Raw genomic sequence first — 22,621 nt, forward strand, 5'->3', positions numbered from 1 at the left:
ACCTTCTGGAAGGAGCCCAGAGGAGCTGCTGGGCAAAGCCCAAGCTGGCTATGTGGAACAAGCTGTCCTCATGTTACAAACCATTTGCTTTCCTGCTCATGTCCACTGAGAAATGAGGGAATTTCTGGTTGTTTTCCTTCTGCCGTGTGCCTCTCAAGATGTTAATAGCAGTAGTCATTTCAAGCTGGCTGGCTGCCAGAAAGTGGAGCACGACAATGCTTATCCTCTTAAACTTAGAGAGGCTTTAAAAGTAGCTTGTAGATAATTAACATCAGACCTGGCAAGAGGCTTGTGGGAAAGAAGGGCAAATATTGCCATTAAAAGCCTGGCTGATCTCAGTCGAACTCTGTGCCTGTTTTCCAATCTGCTTGTTCCTGATATTCAGAGAAAAACTGAAACAACAAATACCAAAAGTCCTGAAACAATTGCTGAGAGAAATTTTTGAACTGGGCTGCAGCAATTCCAGGGTTTATTTTTGTGCCAAATCTCTCTGTGTTTTTCCTCTCACAATCAAGTGAACACATGCAAAAACTCTACTCACTGTTGATCATGCAGCTTGAGCAAGTGCCTCCCTATCTGTAGGGTTTTGCAAAAGCCAGAACAAAGCCAAAACAGAAACCTCAGAGACCAACAGCTGTGGTTAATGAACTGAACTTTCTCAAACAGGTTGCTTTTCTCATCAGCAGAAACTTTTATTTATACTTCATCCTTATCAGTTCCTTTATTGCCCAGAGGTGTCGGCAGGTTAATCAGAGCAAAGCTGGAACCTGAGGGCCCAAAAAGCAGCTGCCATGCAAGTGTATGGCAGGAAATCCCATCCTGGAAAACAGCCCACATTCTCCAGAAATAATGTTGGGATATCCTCGAGACAATGTTGTGCTGTTGAGGTGAAGCTGCAGTCTGGTTATGTACATTGTGTTATGGAGCAGCTTTTCCCAGAGGTCTGAGGTGTTTACTAGGGAGTGAGTGATTTTTTGCAGATTTCTCTTGTGCCACTCAGCTCAGAGAGTACTGATAAAGGGGTATCATTCATCATTCCCTGCTGATTGAGGCTAAGGATAATTCAGAGAAACCAATGGGAGCTGATTACTGATGAGCACATGCCCAATCCACATGTGAACAGCAATTCATTTCACAACTAGGGCCAAAACTTTTAGGAGGAGTGCAGAGCAAGGAGGTACCAACAGGTAACTTCCTGCTATTGATTTGATTTTTCCTGAAAAAATCAGCCTTTCCCCCCACGCACTCTCACGCTTACAGTAATTTCACGATTATAAGCTGCACCATTTTGACTAAAATTTTGGTCTGAACCCAGAAGTGCAGCTTATAATCAGGTGTGGCTTATATATGGACAAAGAACGAAAAGTTGCTGTTTTAGTTTGGAGGACAGGTGTCTGCTGAGAAAGGCAGGAGCTTCTCTTAGAAATGGAGAATGTAAACCCCCTCCCTCCAAATTATTAGAATTTTGAAATCAAGGGGCTCTCAGGCAAAGATATGGGAAATAGGAATAACAGTTCTTTTCTAGGGAAATTAAAATAGAAATACAGTACTACAAAGAAACAAACCCCAAACCCTGACAAAGTCAGAGTACAACCTGACACCCGTCAGGCAGGGTGTTGGCAGCAGTCCCATTCCATGGTGGCTGCATCCTCCTGCAGTGACAGATGTGGCTCAGTTGGAGCAGTGCTCCTGTACAAGGTGCAGTTTCCCTCCGGAGCTCCAGTGGTGATGTGGAGAAATCCGGTTTTCCTCTGGAGTCCAGTGGAGAAAGGGGCTCCCTTAGTGTCCCAAAACCTCTGTTTTTATCTTGGTAAGAAATGTTGGGCTCTTCCCCCTGTCTGGAGCATCTCCCAATAGGATGCAGTAATTTTATCAGTGCCACAGTGGGACTCAATGGCCATGAGCAGAAAATGACTGGCTGGAGGAAGGATGGGTTGTGAAAAGATAAAGAGCAATGCCCTGCCTGGTTTCAATGGATGGCTCATTAGCAGAATATCTCCCAGGGAGATAAGGATCACTGCCCCCACCCTCAACAGATGGTGATAGAATAGATACCTTTTATCACACTCTGTATTGTAACCCCAGACAGTTGCCGACACCTGGATGTGCGGCTTATAATTGTGAAATTACTGTACTTAATCTGTTTTTGTTTGGGAGATAATAGTTTTACTAAGACTTTTCCAAGCCTGGGTGAGGATGTGGTTAATGCTGTTGATGTTTGTTGTGCCTGCCCTGTGTGTAGGATCGCCTGTTCTTCGTGATGGAGTTTGTCAACGGCGGGGACTTGATGTTCCACATCCAGAAATCGCGGCGCTTCGATGAAGAGCGGGCCCGCTTCTACGCTGCAGAAATTATTTCAGCCCTCATGTTCCTCCATGGCAGAGGCATCATTTACCGGTGAGCTCTGCATTCATTGCTTCTCTTTGTCTGAACCCACGGCTGAGATGAGAGTCGGAGTTTTCTGCTTTAATAAAGGAGTGTCACTTCTGTCCATCAGAACACGTTGTCAGCTGGGATCACAGTGCCTCCACGTTGCCCCTGCACATTGGCCAAGGTGCACCACTTTCCAGGAGGGACTGAAATCCTGGGCAGGCATTAAATGAAACCTTCCCAGATTTTCTGCGAGGATCTGTTGCTTTTGCCACAGTGTGCCACGTTATTTCAAGGCTGGTCACACCAAAGCCTCTGCTTCCCTGCCACAGCTACTGTGTTTAAACCCTATCAATTTTACATACCTATTCAGTGCCACTCATCTCAGCCACAAAGTGTTTTCATTCCTTCCATGGTCCTACAGCAGGAGTTTTTCTTTCCTGTCCGTGTCTGGCATCTCTGTGTTTGCAGCAGGATTGGAGCATCGTTGCCTCCATGCGTTAGCCTCCACTTGAGGTCTCAAGGCTGTTCTCAGGAAGCTATTTCCCATACATAGCTCTCCTTTGTTATTTGCAATTTTTCTGTACTCAGGGGGGCAGTTTGGTTATATTTTTTCCTTTCTGTGCTGCTGAAGTGCTCCCCTGTCAGCTCAGGCATAAAGCAGTCAATAATCCCAGCATGGATCAGAGCCAGGCTGCCGTGCAGAGCCCTCCCTGGGCCAGCATCACCATTGGACCAGCATCCTCCCTCATGCCCCAGAGGCAGAGCAAGGCCTCTTCTGGGATGGAGTAGGACAACTGGGAGGTGTCAGCACTGAGACACTCTGGTTGTACAGAAAGGTTTCTTTCTGCCATGCTTCACAGAACACCTCTGGCATCCTTGTGCCCAGAGCGCTGGGGAGGAAGAACAGGCTGTTGTTTTTTCTGGAATGCTGTTACCTGGAATCCAGCAGCAGAGCATTTTTGAGCATGGTCTGCTGTAGCCCTGCTCAGTCCCAGTTGTGGCATGCCAGCACTGCAAAGAATGATGCCAAGTCTCTCTTTTTTGCTGCTTGGTTACAATTGCACTGCTGGGATCCAGAGCTGGGTGCAGGATGGGACCAGTTCCAATCCCAGTCTGGCTCTGTTAATGCCATTTCTGTGAGTTGGGCCAAATATCATCTGATTTGGGACTTTACATAGTTTAACTCAGTCAGATAAACTCAGGTTTGAACTAAAGAAAAACAGAATAGCTGAGGGCTAAAGTGGCCAAAGGGCTGGGGGTTGTGCAAGGGGCACTTTCCTATCTGATGGGGAGATGATAGCATCTGTCAAGTAAAAGCAGCTTCTCTGTCTCTTCCTAGCTTGAGGTCCAGTAAGAAACAGATGGTCAGGTGAGGACAGAGAATATTAAAATTTTTTAAAGTATGAACTCATGTGACGCATATGGCACAGTGAAATAGAGAAGGATGTCATTTTAATATTCTTCATGTCCTGAGAGCCTGAAGATGACTAATGATATATACCCTATGTATCAGGCTCCTAAAGCACAGTGATTGTCTGTATAGAATAGCAAATCTCCTTACTCTACAGCTGGATTTCAGTCTAATTCTTCCCTTGTGAATAATGCCAGCCGCTGAGCAGGGACCCTGCCAGATAATTACGCAAATGACATTATCCTTAAAATAATGCCATCCAGTAGTTATTGTCAATCACTCAGCAGCAAAACTGGGTCTGTGCATAATGTAATGCCTTGTGCTTACAGCTTGTCCTGTCTGCCCCAGCCTGCTGCCTGTCACAGGGCAGGAGTAACTGATCCCTCTGGGTTTTGGCACTCTTCAAGTGCTGCTGTAATTCATGATAGAAACTGGAGGAGTAATTGGAAAGCTCCTCGAACAACTGCACAGGCTTTGATCTTGTTGAGAAACTGGTTAAGCTGTGGAGTCAGGTGGCTTCAGCTGCACATGGCAGATCTGCAGGGGGCTGGGTAACTTGGTTTCTAATAATTAGTTGGGGTTCTGGAAGATGTAAGAGAAGAGAGCTGCTGGCTGGGGCTGTGCTGAGCCAAGGTTGATTCTGTCAGGTCACAAACACCAGGCTCTGGGAGGGAGTGTGCAGGATAGAAGAGGATACTCAGAATGGAGTCACTGCACTTGTATGAGAGAGTTTGGATCAGATTTTATGGCAAGAATGTGAGTGCTTGCTTAGGGAGCAGAGTCACCAGAAATAGCCTGACCAGAAAGGATTTTACCACAGGCTCTTCAAAGTGTCTTCTTTCTGGGTTTCCAGGGTCAGTGGAGGAAGAGAGTTGCTGCCCTAGAATACTCTGTGTAGTTTGTTTTTCTTCTGGGCTTAACTTAATAATACTGTATTTTTCCTTGCCCCCTTCAAGGTTGAGCAGAATCTGCTCAATCTGCACTTACCAGTGGGATGAGTGTTCTCCTGGTAAGTCAAGTTGCATTTGCCACAAGTGCTGCCAAAAGCTACGTTTTCTCTTCTTTGAAATGCTAGAGAGGTTTGAGAGACAGCACTGAAAGTTCATCAAGAAGCAGCTGAAACTTGTCATTGTGGCCTGTCAGGACAGTGCTGGTGGCTGCTCAGATCAGGTGTTCATTGATTCCTTTTTCAGCCACACACAAGCAATTTGAAATAGCTGTAGAGCAATATTTTTGCAATTGCTACTGTAAGTCCTTGAGAATAGGGTTCTGAGGCAGATGGTGCGTTTTGGCTATATGTGATTTTTAATTTTAAAACTGGACTTACAGCTGGGTTAGTTCTCTCATGGAGTACTATTGTGAATGTTTTCACAATTCAACTGAAATTTTCTGTGAGTCTGCTCTTCATTTTGAGGAAATTCCTTTTTTGTTACTAAGCTGTGGCCAGAATAGGAGTCCTATAAACATACATTAAATGTATTTGGGGCTCTTTAAAAGAGAGCTTTCAGTTTCAAAATCCTTTCTTTTTTCTCTTCATTTGCAGCACTACAAAGGAGAGATGGCTTTCTGGCCTTACCAGGGAAAGGTCTCTGTCTTGCCCTGAGCTGAGGTTTAGCTGTCAACTTAGCAGCACCAACTTAGAGCTGCTTCCTGAAAAAAAGAAATCAGCAATATAGGGAGGTTCCTTAGCCCATCGTACAGGGGAGTGTATCCAGACATGAAAACAATTATTTTGCATGTCACATCACAGTGTATTGTGCACCCCTAACCATAGAGGAGTGGGAAAAGAACTTGGGTATTTGGGATCAGCTCATGGTGGATGCTGCCAGGAAAATGTTAGGTAATAATCATAGTTATTGTAAATAAAATCTTTGCTCACAGTGTAGTATTTGTGCACTGCTGCTTTCTCTAAGATTATTTCTAAAGGAAATTACTGTGCTGGGCTCTGTTGCAGATAGATAGGTTGGTTTGTCATGTTTTCTAATGGCTGTATGTGCTATTTTTCTTGAGGCAGCTCTTGCCGACTTTCACTTTCCAGTTCAGCAGTCCCAGGGTAGGGGAAGTGAATTTTGGCTTCTGTGCATGCCAGAAACAAAAAAAAGCAGGGCATCTGAGCAGAATTAGGTTGCACAGTGGCTTACTCATTATAAGGGAGCTGGTCCACTCACAGCCTGCTAAAATGACTGTAAGGGTTTATTTTAAAAGCAGGACATTTCCTTCTGTGTAGCACTACTGTAAAAATTGATGGTCTGCTCTGCTGCCCTCAAATTCAGAGCTTGGCACAGGCTGATGTGCAGCTTTGGGATCCACATCCCAAGGTCACCTACTTGCATATTGAGGGCAAATGCAAGTATTTCCTTAAATTTGGTTGTTGTGGGGTTGGATTTTTTTTGGAGGAGGAGGCTTCAAGGTTTACAGCAAGACACAATAAGACCTTTCTAAAGGCAGCATGAAGCAGTCAGCCCAGCCCAGTGGCACAGCCTTAATTTCTATTACAAACCTTTCTCTCTCTCTTTGCAAATATGTCTCCCTAGCAGGATGCCTGGGCTGAGAGGGTCTCTTTTCAGAGCACACCTCCACTACCTGCAGAGGTGATAGAGCATGCAGGACACAGTGTCAGCTGTGCACCCTGCACTTCAGTGGTGGTTTTGCCAGCCTGAGGTGCAGAGTTGGACAGCAGGGACACCTCCATGCCCCAGGTCACTGCTTGTGGGGGCACATCCATCCTTAACATGGTGTAACATGGAGGTAATGTAGCTGAGCAGGAGCCAGAGGAGCTAAAAGGCTGGTGAGAAGGACCTTGTTTTTATCCTGAGGGCTTATGCTAATCAGCTGATTTCACTGCCTATATTTATATTTCTAAAGCAGCTGACCCCTCTGGAGGTGGTGGGGATCTGCTGGTACCCTATCACACCTCTGGATGTGGGATGGTGTGCAGAGAATCCCTGTACTCTGGTGTGCTGGTCCTGGGACTTGATGGTGTTTCATAGGATGTGTGGTCCTTTTGGAAGGCAAAAGATAATTATGCAGTTATCCAGATGAGAACATGGTCTGGCCTTGGGGCTGAACTGCAGCTCTTGGGGAAAATAAAATAAGCATATTGACAGGCAGTGGTTACTTGTCTGTGTGCTGCCTGCATCTCCTTAACATGTAGGGAACTTCTTATGACAGGGAACAGCTTTCTCCTCTGGGATCTGGAAAGGCTGCAGGATACTGGCCAGGGCTCTGCAATCATCACCTTTTCTGTATGGAGGAGACTCATCAGGTCTGCAGCTGTGTGTCTCATGACTGTTGGCTTTTATAGGGAATGGGCTTTTTGCAACAGGTTAATTCCCTGTCAGTTTAAACAATGAGCCTGTGACACTTGAAGGAAGCTTTACATAAGCTTTTTACAGAGACCAGTTTTGCTGGAAAGACTCCTGTTCACTGAAACAACACTAAGGTCTCTTTCAGCAAAATCAATTAAAAATTACGTGCTGAAAACAGAAGCTGAATGCCTTTCCTAATTGCATACAGCCACTGTTAACAGAGCAACTTTTATTAGTGTGCTGTTTGCTTTTTCCATGGGTCAAGACAGTGTAGACATGGAATTCCTTACATTCGCTCTTTGCTGGTTTTTGGTTGTTGGTTTTTTGTTTGGTGCTCTTTTATTTTTGCAACTGATGATCTTGTTTATTCTCATCTCATGCCCTTTTTCACATCTGGAGCTAGATCTTGTTTCCCCTGAAGTCAAGGGGCTTTCCCCAGGGAGGTAAATGAGCAGTTGAGCTGGATCTGTGGCTGATAGCAGCAGTGCTCTGCAAGGCAAACTGCCTGGCTGTGGGGGCTATCCAGGGCTATCCAGGGATTACTGCTGGTTTGCTTAGGTGCTGCTCACAGCTTTGTTTTCCTGGCAAATAAAGATAAGCCTTTGGTTCAATGAGGTGTTTTTAAGCTTTTCTGAAAGAGAAAGACCTTATAGCCTGGAGACCTGATATCAGCCTTTTAATATCAAAGAGGGGCTAAAAGAAGGCTGGAGAGAGGGTTTTTTGCAAGGGTATGCAGTGATAAGACATGGCCTTAAGCTGAAGAAGGGTAGATTGAGGTTAGATACTGAAAAGAAATTCTTTACTGTGAGGGTGCTGAGGTGCTGGCACAGGCTGCTTAGAGAAGCTGTGGATGTCCCATCCCTGGAAGTGATGGCAGGTGGGAGAAGGGAAGGTGTCCCTGCCCATGGCAGTGAGGGTTGGAATGAGATGATCTTTAAGGTGCCTTCCAGCCCAAACTGTTTTATTGCTCAGTGAAAGTTTTTGTTTGAATGTGCTAAAGGTAATCTTTGCTGATTTGATGTATTTTATGCCTCTCTTCCCCATGAATTCAGCTGTGTGGGCAGAGTTGTTTGCATCTGAGGAAAGGGTGGGAAGAAAACAGTGCCAAAATGGGTGTGAGTCTCCATAACCTCAGCTGTGGGATCTGCTGGCTGTCACTTCGAGAACTCTATTTGGGAGAGCTCCAAGGCTCAGTGCTGTGTGGGATTGGGGCTCTAAAGACCAGAGTGGACATAAATGTAAGCAGAGCAAAATGAAGGATATGCTGTGTTCTGAGAGCAGCAGAAGGGATGAAATATAAGCTGATTATCTGGTGAATGAGTGAAGCAAATCAGCTAAAAGCTGCAAACTGGCACAGAATAGCCCACCAGCAATCCCATCCCTACAACAACTGCTTAGTGTACAAGAGGAATTTTCATGCTGGAGTCTCTGAAAACACTTCATTCAGCTTTAGAAAACATAAAGGGATGTCTCTGAGGGTCAGGAGTGTAGTGATGTCTGTGGCTATCTTATCTGACAGTCAACAGCTCGTGTAGACTGATTTGTGCTTCTAGACAGTGCATCTTCCACAGAGCTTTCCACTCAGATGTGGTTGCTGCATGCTTGTGAGATGGGCTCTTTTACAGCCTCTGGCATGCAGTGCTTAAAGGGTTGTTTCTCTGCACTTGATCAAATGGAAAGTGCAGAGAGGAAAAAAAAAAACCCAGCCTCTCACGTTTCCATGTCATGTTTAATCAGTCAGAGAGCAGGACAGTTGAGTCCTGATTTACAGTTATGCTTACGAAGAGCAGTCCTGTTTTGAGATCCACATATCAGATCTCTGTGCCCCATTGACTCCACTGTATATCGTCTGTGAACTTTGGTGGAACTTTCCACATGACTAAGGACTACTGAATAGCCTACAGAAGTTGTTGGCTCTGCTAGTGTCTACTTTTCCTTTATGGTTATTTAAAGGGGCTGATTTGAAACCTGCAAACCCTGCACATAATGAGTTTGTATAAATCATTAAAAAATTCAGCTCGAAGGGGCCTGAAGAGTTTGTGTAGTTCATCCACCTGCCCCAAGGCTGGAGAACCTTTGCTTCAATGCCAGTCTCTCATACTTTCACTCTTTTTTGGTGTAGCTGCTACATTTGCATATAAAAACATGTGGACTATTACAGGCACAGACTCATTCAGTGAATGCTTGCAATGAGAGCTGGATGTTGTTTGAGAATCCTGGTGCTGGTGCAATAAAAATAAGCAGTTCTGCTCATATGTGGAGGGGATAAGTGATTAGATGTGAGTTCTGTTCTGGAATTCCTTTTGTGACTAATATATCCTCGTGGAGGCATTTCACAACTAAAGAGCATGCAGATGCAATTAAGAAATAGCTATGTGTAACAATTGCAGACAAGTTCACAAAGAAAGGAGAGGTAGAATCCAGAATTAGGCTCAATCTTTAAGTTCCAGAGCACCTGGGAATATTTAGATTAGAACTTTTGAAACTAAGAAACTTTTCTACAAAATATTTGTTTTCTGTCTTTCCTGCTGTCTTCATTCTATTTTAAAGGCATATAGGCCACCAGAAGGAGAAAACATAAAATCTGAAATATATTTTATGTTACTTAAAATTTATTTTTAAAAACTGCCTGTAAATGTTACTGTAATGTTTTTAGCCAGAGCTGCTCGTCTGATCTTTAACATGTTCTCTGATACCAAGGGCATTCAGGTATATGATTTCACAAATTTTTAAAACATTTGCTCTGAGATCTCCAGAAGTGCCCAGCGTTAATCCAGTGATTTTATTGATCTTTGTACCCATCTCAAAACGAGGAAGCTTTCAGTGTCACTCTCTGAGAACATGAGCCCTGGGTTGGCATTAGGGAGGCTGATATATATAGCTGGGGAAAAGGTCTCTCTGTCAACCTTAATAAATGTTTTGTACAACTTCTCGAAGGAAGGATTATGCTGACAAAACGCTGTTGCATCTGCTTCTCTGACTTGCTGAAATGGAAGATTTCTTGCATCACAACGTGTTGCACTGAGTGAAGTTGCTATATTTGTGAGGGACACCATGAGAGACTCTGTGTTGAAATACTTGGCCTGCAGCAACAGCTGTAGTTATCCAGGGAGAATCTGACTTACTCTTTTAGCTGCAGCGAGATTGGTACCTGATGTTTCCTTGGTCAATAATTCCAATGTTTAGGTCTTGTTCTTTGTGCTGGGGTTACTCTGCTTTTATGCAAGCAGAGAAATTTTGTAAATCCACCTAGCAGCTTTTAATATCAGTGGTGCATCACTGTCATACCTTGTCTATAGGTTCTATTTCAGAGCTGCCTGTAGTGATACAGATATAAACTAAAAATAATAACACACTGGAAAATGTCAAGTATTACAGGGTAGTGCTGCAGTAATAAGTGTTTTACAATTCAGAATTTCTGTGGGAGAGAATTCCCTCTTCTGCCAGTGGTACCCTGGGCAGGATGGTTGGCACAGCTTTATTTCTGCCCTCTGTGTGCCAGCTGCACTGGTGCTGGGGCTTGTCCTTAGCTGCTGGTGCAGGCCAGGATGGTGTTTATGGGGCCTGTTCTCATGGAGCAAGGGCAAAGCTTTGCTCATCATTTGGCCTTTGAGTCATGGCACCTTTGCTGTTAATAGGATGGAGAACCTCCCCTTTTATGAGGCTGTGCCTGAGGGCACAATTTAATCTTGGGATTGTATTACCTGGTTATTATTCCACCAAAGCAGTGGCAGTATTCCAGCTGACAACAATGGAAAGGAGAGCAAGCCTTCAAGTCTCAAGTGTGTACAAATGTGGTGTGTTCAGAAACAGGGAGATCCTCCACGCTCCGAGCTGATTTCTTCTGAATCAATTAAAGTTTCACAAGCACGATTTATTATTAACAGCCAGAGCTGCTTTCACAAATCTCTCAGCAGCATTGTAGGGGAGTGCTCATGAATCAAGAAAATTACTTCCAAGTGGGAGAGGTTATTTGCTAGCTAAATCCCTGATCCAGGCATACTGCCACAGCTAAGTCTGTCCAATAGGATGTGTGCGTTCACATCTGAAGCATTTCTGATCTGAAGCATTTTTGTCGTGGTGCCTGGCCAGAGTGGGTCATGCCATCTTTAGTTGTTCTGCTGGGAAAGGCAGGGGGATGGAGGAGGGGGTAAATTGGGAAAAGCACCTAGCCAGCAAGGTGGCAGAGGGGCATTTTGCCATGTGCAGACCTGTGGCAGCAGGGGCAGAGGGAAGGGCTCCCTGCAGACTCTCCAAGGACACTGCAGTCAGCCAGCGTGGGCTGTGGCAGGGAGCCTGCCCTGTGTCTCAGGGCCCAGACTCTGTGGCACTTGTGCTGAGTCTGAGCCGGTGTGTGACATTTCACAAGCAGGCTTTGGGTTTTCTCCTCCCCTCTCTGGATCTTGTTACGTTCCTTTTGACATTTACCTGGGCATGAAAATGTAGCAGGGTCCCACGTCCTTGACTCGTGCCTAAAAGCTGAATTAGTGTGCTTTGTAGTTCTGGTTGTGAGTATCTCTTAACCATAAGTTGAGGAATTGTATGCTTATCTGTGCTTTGGGGATTTTGACACAATCTTATTGAATTAATGTAACCTTTGACATTTCCTGCATCATCTCTCTCTTTTTTTCTTTTTTTTTATTTTTACTTTATAACCATTCTTCCTAGCTGGAGCTCCTCATTCCAATATTACTCATACAATTTCTCATGTATTTTGAGCAGTATTTTGGAACTTGGTACCCAAACAGCAGCTTTCCAGCCAGAATTTCTACCTTCAGACCCTGTTGAGCACAGAGGGAGCAAAAACCTTGGCAGCTGACTCCTGTTTCTTGCTGCTCTGTCCAGGCTTGATAAATGAGAAAGCCAAGGAGACACTGTGATTCCTGCCAGCTGGCCAAGCTCCCAGAGAGGTAGTCCACCCACTGGGAAGGTCAGAAGGCAGCACTGCCCAGCCACTCCACCCTTGCAGCATCACAGTGTGGAGCCAGAGCTGGGCCTGCTGGGGTCTCTTTGGGGCCAGCTCCCACAGGAGGGTGACAGCTCTCAGTGTCCTTTGTGCTGCTTGGGATGCAGCAAGCCAGGGGAGAGTGAGGCAGTCAGCACGTGTCACACTGCAGAGTTAATTTTGAAGTTGGGGTGGCCCATGGATGGCAGCTGATCTGCTGGTGGTAGATTTGAGATAGGACTGGTGTAACTCCCACCTGAATTGATGGTTTTTTCCCCCTATCCTTGCATAAAGAGAAAATGCCCAAATAAGCCTTTGTGGCACCATATCTGTTAAATAAATATCTTATATCTGTGACTGAGCCACTTGAAACATAGTTCCCTGTCTGCTTTCCAAAAAGGCAATACTAAGCTGTGCTGTTCTTGGAACCCATGAGGTTTTGGAAATGAGCCAGAGCAAAAGGGAAACCAGGTTGCAAACCCCTAAAGCCACAGGTTATCTGTGGCTTGAGTGGGCTGAAGGTGGATTAATGCGTGAAAAGTCTGTGTCACAGATCCCCCTACACTCTCTTGATCTTGTGGAATTGCCCTGTTCACTCAAACTGGTGACTGCCCTGACAGGGATAGCCCCAGGGGAAGGACAGCTATTTGGTGTGATAAGATTAATGGGAAACTATCTTGCAGCCTGCCCTATTTACTGCCCCTCATCATCTCCACTCAGAGCTGCCTTGGGACTGACAGTTTTCCCAAGGCACAGGACAGTCAGGAGAAGTTCCTGCCAGAACTGTTGGATGCTGCTTCCCATCATCAGCCTGTAGCCAGGAAGCAAGGCAGCAAATGCCAAATATTGCCAGTAAGCTGATGTTGGAGTGGGGACATGGAAGAGAGAGGATGGTGTTTGGAAGCCTGTCTGTTGCCTGTGCATGAGTTCAATGTGGAATGGAGTGTTTGGTATCTCACATTCTGTCATGTCTAGGACAGGGTAATTGAAGTCACTGTTTGACTGCCTGAGAGCCTTCCCTACTTTCTCTTCACTTTCTTACAACCAGGCTCATGCTGAAATTCTCCATCTCTTTTCCAGGGAAGCTCCTAATATTTCCAGCTGTTTGCTCTGCCTGTGTCTTTCTTGCTGAGATGTGGGGTAGTTCAGGTTGTTCTCCTGTTTGCTGGGGGATGCAGTTAAAGGACAATTGTCCTTCAGTAGAGCTGGGTTATAGAAATAAGCACATCATTCCCATCCAATCCCTATTTCCCTGAAGCCCACACTATGTGAGGATGCCTGGAGCCTCTGGGTGTAGCACAGGCACTGCTCCCATGCTTTCTTTGGGCTCTGCTGGCACAGCCATGCACAGCACTGGCCAAGTGAGTGTCTGTCCCAGCACTGTTATATAAGGAGGAATTTCAACATTAATTACCTGTCTTGGCTTTGGGTTTCATTCTGTCTCTTCAGACACTAGAATGAGTCTCAGAAGATTCAGCATGGCTTCTGCAATCCAAACAAACTTCATTTCACAGGCTCTGGGCTTTGCTGCTTTCTGCCAGGAGGATCCACTCTTCTGGGATGTTTTCCCTTTGTTTCCCTGCCACTGAGGAGGGACAGCAGTTTTTTGGAGATGCTGCCAAGCATAGCTAACATGCTCAAGTATTTGAGCTGCAGGGAGGCTGGCACTTCCAGTCAGGCCAATTAAAGGGGAAAAATTAACATTTCCCTTTGCTCTCAGCCACCTTCCTGCATTCTGAAGGGCTGGAGGAGGGAGGGATGCCATCAGGGCTGTACAGGTTGGCTGGGACAGAAGTGTGTGCTGGGCCAGAGGTATCTGTGTGGATCATGTTCTCCCTAATGGCTTTCCTCCCCCCATCTGAAGTCATTAATGCTCGTTAAGCGAGGATGGAAACAAACCCAAACAACAACAGTCTACAAAATAATTCCGTCACTCCAGACTGGTTCTTTTTTTATTTCCAGTGAAGCAATTAGTCTCCTGTGATCCCATTTTTAGCCAGACTGGAAACAACCAGCTGGACAATAGTGAATTCCTCTTCTGGCAGAGCAGTCATTGGATCTACTCCCTGATGGGAAAGGTGAGGTGAGTTCCCTTGCCTGTCTCTAGGGGAAGAATCTCCCTGCAGAAATTCCTGTGGGCCTTGCTGAAAGCCCTATTTTTGTGCAGCTTTCCCAGTGAGTCACAACCCCTGGCTCTCTGGTGACTCTGAGAGCTCTCAGTACCACTGTGAGTTTTCTGCCAGCCCACTGCAGGGTTAACCCCTCTGTGGTTTTGTACAGCCTGTCCCACTCGCTGGCTGGTGATGCTGATTGTGGCTGCCAGAAAGTCATAAAGTAACTTGTGGTTATACCAGTGACAGATCCATGTAGGACTGGTGTAGAGGCAGGGCGAGGCTTTTCCAGTCTCACTCATTTGGGTGGTCCTTGGTCCTAGGAATGGCTCAGCCCGTGCCAGGGGACAGTGCTGGGGAGCAGCAGAGTGTGATATGAGCAGGGTCTGGCAAAATTTGGGGTGTGTGATAGGGAAGAGAGGGGCTGGCTGAAGTCACTGAGACTGCCACCTGAGCAGAGAAGCTGTGGATGCCCCATCCCTGGAAGGGTTCAAGGACAGGCTGGAGGGGGCTTGGAGCAGCCTGGGATAGGGGAAGGTGTTCCTGCCCATGGCAGCTGGGTTGGAATGAGAGAACCTTTAGGGTCCTTCCTAACCACAACCATTCTGTGATTCTCTTTGTGATTCTCTTTATGATTCCCTGAAGTCCTGTGGGGGGAGCTTGGCCAGAGGCACCCGGGAAATGCCTCCATTCCTGTAACTGCTTGTAATATGAGTAACGTGAAGTGCTGTCCTCTGCCCAGGGCAGAGCCTGCAGCTGTGCCACACACAGGGCCTTCCTCTGCCTTTGAGGGTTTTGTGGGGTGTGGGGAAGCACTGGGTTCCACCTGCATTGCTGCAGCTCCCTGCAGGGTGTGCAGCACCTCACTGCCCTGAAAAGCACGGATGGGACAGTTTATAAAAGGGCAGGTGCAGTTGAGAGCACTGTGGCTGTGCTGCTGGAGGAGGACACTGAAATCACCAGAAAAAGGGATCCTGCTGTCTCTAGCTTCTGAAAAGCAGCTGCCTTAGTGCTAAACCCAAACACTTCCCTTTCAAGATGCAGGAAGGCTCTAAGCCCAAATCCATGTTTTACCTCGTGCACATGAGGTAAAAGCCACAGGGTTTCCAGTCAGGTGCCAGGAAAAGCTGCAGCTGCCCGGAAAAGGGCAGCTGAGGACAGAGGGGAGCTCTGCTCGCCTGGCTGCTGGGATTAAGAGCGGCTCACCGCGTGTTTGAGTCATGTGTCACCAGCTCCGAGCTCTGACTCCTGTGGAATGAAGGTGCTGTGTGGCTGTGCACTGCTCCTGCTTGAGATGGAAAGCTGGGGTGGAGAAGCACTTGGCAAAGAAGTCTGCCAGGCAGGCTCATCTGGGGATGTGTGGTAAAAGTTTCTGCCTGATCCCTACAGCTTGGATCACTCTGGGGCAGAGCCTGCTGCATCCCTGCATCACCCTGGGTGAGGCTGCTCCTGCTCCATGCCTGGGCAGAGCTGCCCTGGTTGCTGTGGAAGGATCAGAGGCTGTTGATAAACGTTGTCATCTTGTTGGGTGTTCTCTGTTTTGAGTCATTCCAGCCATGGTGATGGTTGCTGGTGATGCCAGGAGTGCCAGCAAGCGCTTGGGGTGGGAAGAGCAAACCAAATGCCCAAGGGTTGAGTTCCAGGTGGGTGGGATGGCTGTGGAAATGCAGATGTGTGCAGGGGAAACTCAGGGATTCAATACCTGCAGCACAAAATTAAGGGATTGGCTGGAGAGGAAGCAGAATGGGTTTGTGTTTGTACCACTGTGGTGCTTCCCAGGTCACCGCAGGGACAATGGGAGGTGGGATGGGAAGTAAACCAGTGTTTAAAAGCTGATTCCAAATGCTCTTGGACATAACCTTGATGGGAAAGCAGCTGCTGTGTAATGGTGTGGTTGCTGTCCTGTTAACAGCCCAGGACAAAGCACTCTGCAGCACCCACACCACCCCCAGACAGTGTCCTGTGCTCTCACAGCCATGGGATCGTTTCAGGTACTGTGGAATCATTCCTCATGCAAAACCATGGACAAGTGTGCAAACCATTTGTGAAGTAAAGCACTGTGGAGTCTGTTTGAGAGCAGAGATGGAGGACAAATGATGTCCCCAAAGTGCAGAGAGGACACAGGCCACCTATTGCTCCACGTCTGCAAATCAATATAGAAAAGTTGCAGGGGTTCATTAGCTTTAATGTGTCTATTTTGGGTGATGCATTTCAGCATGATGGTATTAAAATAATGCCCTTTTTATTTCTTTTTCTCAGGACAGTACAGTCATTCTGCTTTCCCTGAGCCTCCATGGTGTTCCATTAGGACTCAATCAATTATTTATTCCTGGGAGAGTATCTGAGAGCAGCAGTCCAGTCTTAGAGCAGCAGTACTTGACTGTGGAGTTTGAAGTACTTGATGGCTGAACCCACTGGAATTGTCAATAGCATTAAGAACTGCTTTCCTGCCACAAAATAAAAATATAACCTTGTAGGTGGAGAATGCTAAATTTTGATGAGGACATGAGCTAAAAACCTGCACTTTAGATGTCATCTCGGTGTAACTTTAGTGAGCACAGACAAGGAGTTTTTTGAAAATCACCTTGCCTTCAAGTTGACTGACTTGTATTGTGATAGAAAATATGTATTGTTGTGCAATTCTGGCCTGTGTTTAAACATGGGAGGTCTAGGTAGAAAATCTGTAATTCTGAGTTTTCATCTGATGTGGTGCCTCAGCAAGAGGCACCAAGGTCTTTGCCTGATGTTTCTTGTCTCCCTAGACTAGAAATAAGTTTTGGTGGAGATTTGGGAATCCCTCCTGTCCAAAGGGATTTATAAGCAAGACATATAGTTGGAACCTATGTAAGCAAGATTCACCTGACAGCTTCAGATCTAAACTGGTAAAATCTGAATATTCCAAGGGGCACATTTCCAGATAGACACACAGTACTCTGGGTGCCCTTTTCCATGGTCACACATTGCAGAGGCCAAAGGAACTTGCAGGACTTGATATGTGAATGTGCTAAAAATTCAAGGGCTGAGCAGTAGCCCTCATTCATGTCCCATTTCTATATTTTTCTTGATGGGGTCAGTGGCAACAGTGCTTATTTCACTTTGTGATTAATTTGTTTCATTCATAACAGGAACAAGGCAGCTGGCAGCTCCTTGTGCCTGGTAGCTGTGTCAGGTGAGCATCACTTGACTCCTGCTCAGAGTTACTGCTACTTTACTAGCAATCAGGCACCTCATTTAGGAATTTTGGTAACCTTGTCAGCTGGTGAGTCAAATTTGGAGGGCTTGGGAAAGCTTCTGTTCCTCTGGACAGCTGAAGAGGGAGCCCAGACCAGTGAGACTCGAGGGTTAAGTACTTGATGTGATGTGGGGATAACACCAGCCAGCATTGTTGAGGGGCAGTTTAGGGTCTGTTGGATGCTGTGTGGCATTTGGGGTGACACATGGGCTCTGGTCTGTCCCTGCTGGCCTGGCACAAGGGTCAGTGCTGCTGGTTCCTGCACACAGGCAGCCTGGGAGGAGCCAGAGTGGGACTGCAGAGAGCTCAGCATGCCCAGCCAGGAATTCCACCAGCTTATCCAGGATCCTTGGGCTTCACACAGCTCTGGGTGAATCACCTGTAATGAGTGAATAACAGTAATTCACATGAGATGAGAAACTACATCTTGGGATAATGACCCATCTTCTAGGTTCCTACAAAAGCCTCTTCCATTTTATATGTAAATGATTGTTGTGGTCAAAATCAGAGAGATCAGAGCAGTCAGAAAAGCACTGTGTTTGTCAAAAAGTTCCCTGGAGTCTTAGAAAAAAAAAAAGAGCCAATTATATCAGTGATGGTGTCAGTTTGTTTTTTTAAGAAACAGCTCTCAAGACAGCATTTCCTAGGAAATTAATTCATTTATTCCAAGGGGAACCAGGCAGAACTCCCTCCTGTGCAGCATGGGATGGCTGTGTGCTTTGTGCCCACAATGTGTCACTAGCAGGGAGACTGTTCTTTTCTCTCTGCATAAAAATTCAGTGCAGATGGTGAGATTTTCAAAAGCAGCCATGCTGGGCCAGCATGGATGCTCCCTCAGAAGTTAATAGTAAGTTTGGCAGTGGAAATCCACAGGCCAAAGCAAGGTGCTTTTTAAAATCCTGTCTAAAAATACAGTACTTCTGCCTTCAGCTTTGTTTATTCCATTATGGAAAGGAGATTAGCACCTATAGCCTTAGCTTTATAAATCTGGATCTGTAATTCAGAGCCTTAATAAGGTTAAGTTTTTGTTGTTTTTTTTCTCAGGGCCTATTTTGAAATTGAGTGAACTTGACAGGAGGTTTTTTTTTGTTGTTTTTTTTTTTTTCCACTGATTTCCCTGGATTTAGAGTCAGGCTCAGAGTACAGTGAACCTTACCTGTATCAGATGAATGTGGAGAAGTCTGCCTGACCAGATTTACAGGTTCCAGGCAGGAGTGTCCTTCCCACAGAGCCCTGCTGGCATTGCCAGTACCAGCACAGCTTACAGTGCCAGAGGCAGTCTGCACACATCATCCTCATGGATGGGGACACCTTCATTTTTATTTTCTTTGATATTTCTAGGAGTGAAATATTCCTGCTGAGACTGGGGGGTGGGGATCCCATGGCAGCTGTGGGATGGGCAGGAGGGTCTCTTTGGTGTGGGCTGCTGGCTCATTCCCCCAGGGCAGGCTTAGTGACACACAGCAGTGAAATGGGGACATGTGTTGTGTGCTGGGGAAAGGAGGAGCTTTTTCAACAGCACAGACCAACCCTGATGCTACCAGGACAGCTTGGAGCTGGGACAGGGCTTTCAGCAGCCCTGTGGTGGGCTGTGGGCAGCTGGTGATGACTAATCCTGGATAACTCTCACTCCATCTTGCAGTGTTGAGACCATGCTGTGCTGCGGCCACAAACCTGATTTCATTTTAATTTACATATCAGGCTTTGAATCAAGATTGATCTATTTTTGTCAAAGTGACACAACAAAATTGTGCTTTTCAACCTCTCGTAGCTCCATCAGTCCCCTGATTCTTGTTCCTGCATTTGTGTCTTGAGTCTGTTGTGTGCTTCCTCTGAAGACTTCGGGCAATGTGATGCACAAAAAGAAGCATTGTGGTTGATTTTTTTTTTCTTTATTTTTTGTTTTCCTTTTTCCCTCTTTTTCTGGCAACAGTAAAATAGGAGCTCTGTTGGGAGCAACTCAGCAAGTAATGTTTCAGGGCCAGCAAATTCCAGTGTTGCTGCCCAGTGGGACTGAGGAGTCTATCACAGGACCAGGCTGGCAGCTCATCCGGACAGGGAACGCGTGGCATCCATACCAAAAGCTGCACACCAGGCCCTTTTCATCCACCTCTCCCCTTCCTGCACTAAATGGGAGGACAATTGCTCTGGAATTCAGGGAAACGCTTCAAGTGTAGCTCTTCTTTCCTGATTAGAGTCCCACATAAAAGTGCAGCAAATAATACATAGATTATATACAAGTATTTATGAAAAATGCACGCACACCAGTTTGGATGTGTAACTAGATTATAGGGATTGTGCCATCTTTGGGATTACTCCAGCGTGGCAACCTCCAGCACGCCTGTGTTTCACCAGTAATGGCTCTGGCTCGTGGCTGCCTCATTTCACATGCCCCCCATGTCTTTTTGCCCTTGTAAAGCTGCCTTTGGACACTGTCATCAGCCCTCTTAGAGCTGTGGGTGTAATGAAGGAGAAGCCTGTAGGTGTGCCTGACCCCAGAGGGACTCAGGGCACCTGTGAGGTCCCACTGGATCTGTACCACCAGCATGAGGGAAGCTCTGTGATAATCTCTCATGGTATGCCCAGGGTTTCTAGTCTCTGCCTTTATCCTTAAGCCTACCACTCTTGTTTTAAGTGGAGAATGAACCACGCCTGCTCATCTCAGCAGCAATGAAATCCTGTGAGTAATTGTGTTAAGCTTCCACAGGTGCCCTTCTGAAGTGCCCAGAGGGAGGGGAGGTGGGAATGCTGCTGCTTCAAACCACAGGAGAGGCCTTGGATGCCAGGTAATGCCATCTCCTGTGCTCTGAGAGAAGTCAGTGCCTTGGGCACTGCTTTGTCTCCAGAGCAGCAGCCTGGGGTTCAGCAGGAGAGGGCCAAGTGCTCTGATGTGGGCCTGGGAGCTGCTCCCAGGGAGCCCTTGCTGGCAGGAAGGGGTCAGGCAGATGGACAGCCAGCAGTGCTGGGTGCCAGCCCATCGCTGCCAAAACCCCATGGTGCTGCCTTAGTGCAGGCAGGTTGCTTGCAGAAACTTGTCCTTGTGCTTGAAGGGCTGCTTGAGTTTAAGATAATAATAGCAGAGCACTTCTGGATGCAGTGCTTGCCAGTCTGTTTAGTCTGAAGCCCAAGCAGCAGAGCAAGAATCAGACTTACCCTGTGAGAGTGCAAGATTGATACCAGGTGCCTTTGGACATCCTGAAGAGCACAGCTGCAGGTGTGAGGATGTGTCCTGGGCTAATTCACACCTGACCTTGCCCTCAGGGCAGTCCTTGGCCATGTGCTGTGGTGAGAGTTTTCAGAATGTTCTAGTGCTGTGTCTGACCCCAGACTTGATGACATATTGCATCAGTCTGTAACATCTTGTGTTGCAAGAGAGGTGGAGCCTGCTTTGGAGGCTGAGCATCCCTAATCCATCACACCTTTATCCTAACCCATGGGTGCAGAGCCTTTCCAAAGGTGCCAGCAGGGCAGGTTGGAGAAGCAGAGCCAAGGCAGGAGCAGACAATACAACTCTGGTTGTATTCTGCCACATTCCCCTCCCCAGCTGTCTGTGGAGTCTGTGGTGGGATGAGGCTGTGAAAGCCTCAGGAATGGTGCTGGGCTCCTGGCTGGAGCACTGCTCACATGCTGAGTGCCTCTAGGATGGACCTTTCCCACGAGCCTCCTCTGGCCCCATGGCCAGCAAGAACAGGCAGCTGTCTACTGTTAAATGGCCCAGCAATCAGTGTGGATTTTCACTGGACTTTTACTTATTTGTACCACTTAGCCCAAGTCTGAGTTGGATCCTTGAATCATTCTATCACATTTCTGCTATTGCTTTGTTTGTGAGAAATGAGGAGGTCAGCCTGGAGCCGTGGTGGCTGTATTTACAGTCCCTAAACAGTGAAGTCTGGTCAGCTTTTGAAAACAGCTGCTGGCTGTTAGGCCAGTGTAGAAAGGCACTTGCTATGTTTCATTCCTACTTTCTGGTAATTACGAATTACAAATATCTGCAGAGATCTTCCCTTCATTTCTGTCCTGTTACACTGCACTGCAGGTTGCAGTTTGCTGTAGCCGGGCTGTCTGTGTGGCTGGCAGTGGTCTGGGTGGGTTTCACCTCAGAGGTTGTTTGGAAACAAAAAGAAATGTTTTCTTTACCCAAAGGAATGTTTTTCAAGGGAACAAAGCGCTGAAGTTATGTTTTGCAGTCCCTGTTTTGCAGTGCTGGGGAGGATGGGGCTCACAGACTAAATCCCATGGGATTTCAGGGATTGTGCTGGGAAGCTGCAGGTGTATAAAGCAACACTTTCCATCTCAGCCTGCAATGCCCACACAGTGGTGTGTGTAAATACCTACACTCTGCTGATATGCTGGGTAACAACAGTGTCCTACCTCTATTTATTTGGCAGCAAAACTCAGGATTCCAACATTTTCTCTCCAGCTCACTGCTTGCAGCTTGATCCTTTTCTGATCTCTGCTTTGTTGCTCCCTTTATCAAAGGCCAGTAGCTTGATGTTTCCTTTGTGATTTCAGTGTTTCCTCCTGTCCTAAAGATGTGCCTAAGCAAATACCAGCAGCTCAACCTGGGTTTTTATGTCTTAGCTCTGCTAGAATATGTTGCAAGTGTCAGCTTCAACCTGTATTTATTGCTGCCACTCAGCTTTACCACTGCCTGGAACACGCTTAACTTTTCCTTGGGGCTGTGAGAGTATGAGTTTCTGGTTCTAAAAGCTTACTTGATCATAGAAATAAATAATGTTTGGTTGTTATTAGAAAAATGTGGGAGATGTGAACCATTTTCTGTGAAGGAATTTATAAGCAAGTTCTCTACAACCCAAGACTTACAGTAGAAATGGCCTTAATTACCAAAGTGGTATAAAATGTTGGGAACAAATTGTGGAGAGCCCTAGTCCAAAACTAGTGGGAATAGATTCATGAAAATAATTATGTTCTTTGAGTTTCCTAACCGAGTCTCCAAAATTTAGTATGGAAAGAAAGATAGAAAATAATTTTGTGGGCCCAAAATAAATGTTAGAGTTTTTTAAAAGCAATTATCTATTTTTTGCAAGTCAAGAGAACGTTGGATTCAGGTAAAATGAAGTAGTTTTGATGTTCCTTATGAATGGAAAGGAAAATGGGAAACATTATCAGCTTCACATGATTATTTAGGGCTTTACATAAAACTGAGACCTCCATCTGTTCTCCTCCTTATTTAATCAAAGTATGGGTTTAAATCTGTTGTCCACTGTATTTGGAGCAAAG

The 22,621-nt window shown here is 46.2% G+C and overlaps 1 protein-coding gene across 1 annotated transcript in view; it reads left to right on the plus strand.

The window, feature by feature from the left end:
* PRKCH (protein kinase C eta) overlaps positions 1-22,621 on the plus strand; it is a 114,172-nt gene that overhangs the window by 66,963 nt on the left and 24,588 nt on the right. The window contains 1 exon segment of the mRNA XM_033063905.1: positions 2,243-2,397. Coding sequence (XP_032919796.1) covers positions 2,243-2,397 — 155 coding nt within the window.

Source organism: Catharus ustulatus, chromosome 6 (assembly GCF_009819885.2).
Source record: "Catharus ustulatus isolate bCatUst1 chromosome 6, bCatUst1.pri.v2, whole genome shotgun sequence".
NCBI lineage: Eukaryota > Metazoa > Chordata > Aves > Passeriformes > Turdidae > Catharus > Catharus ustulatus.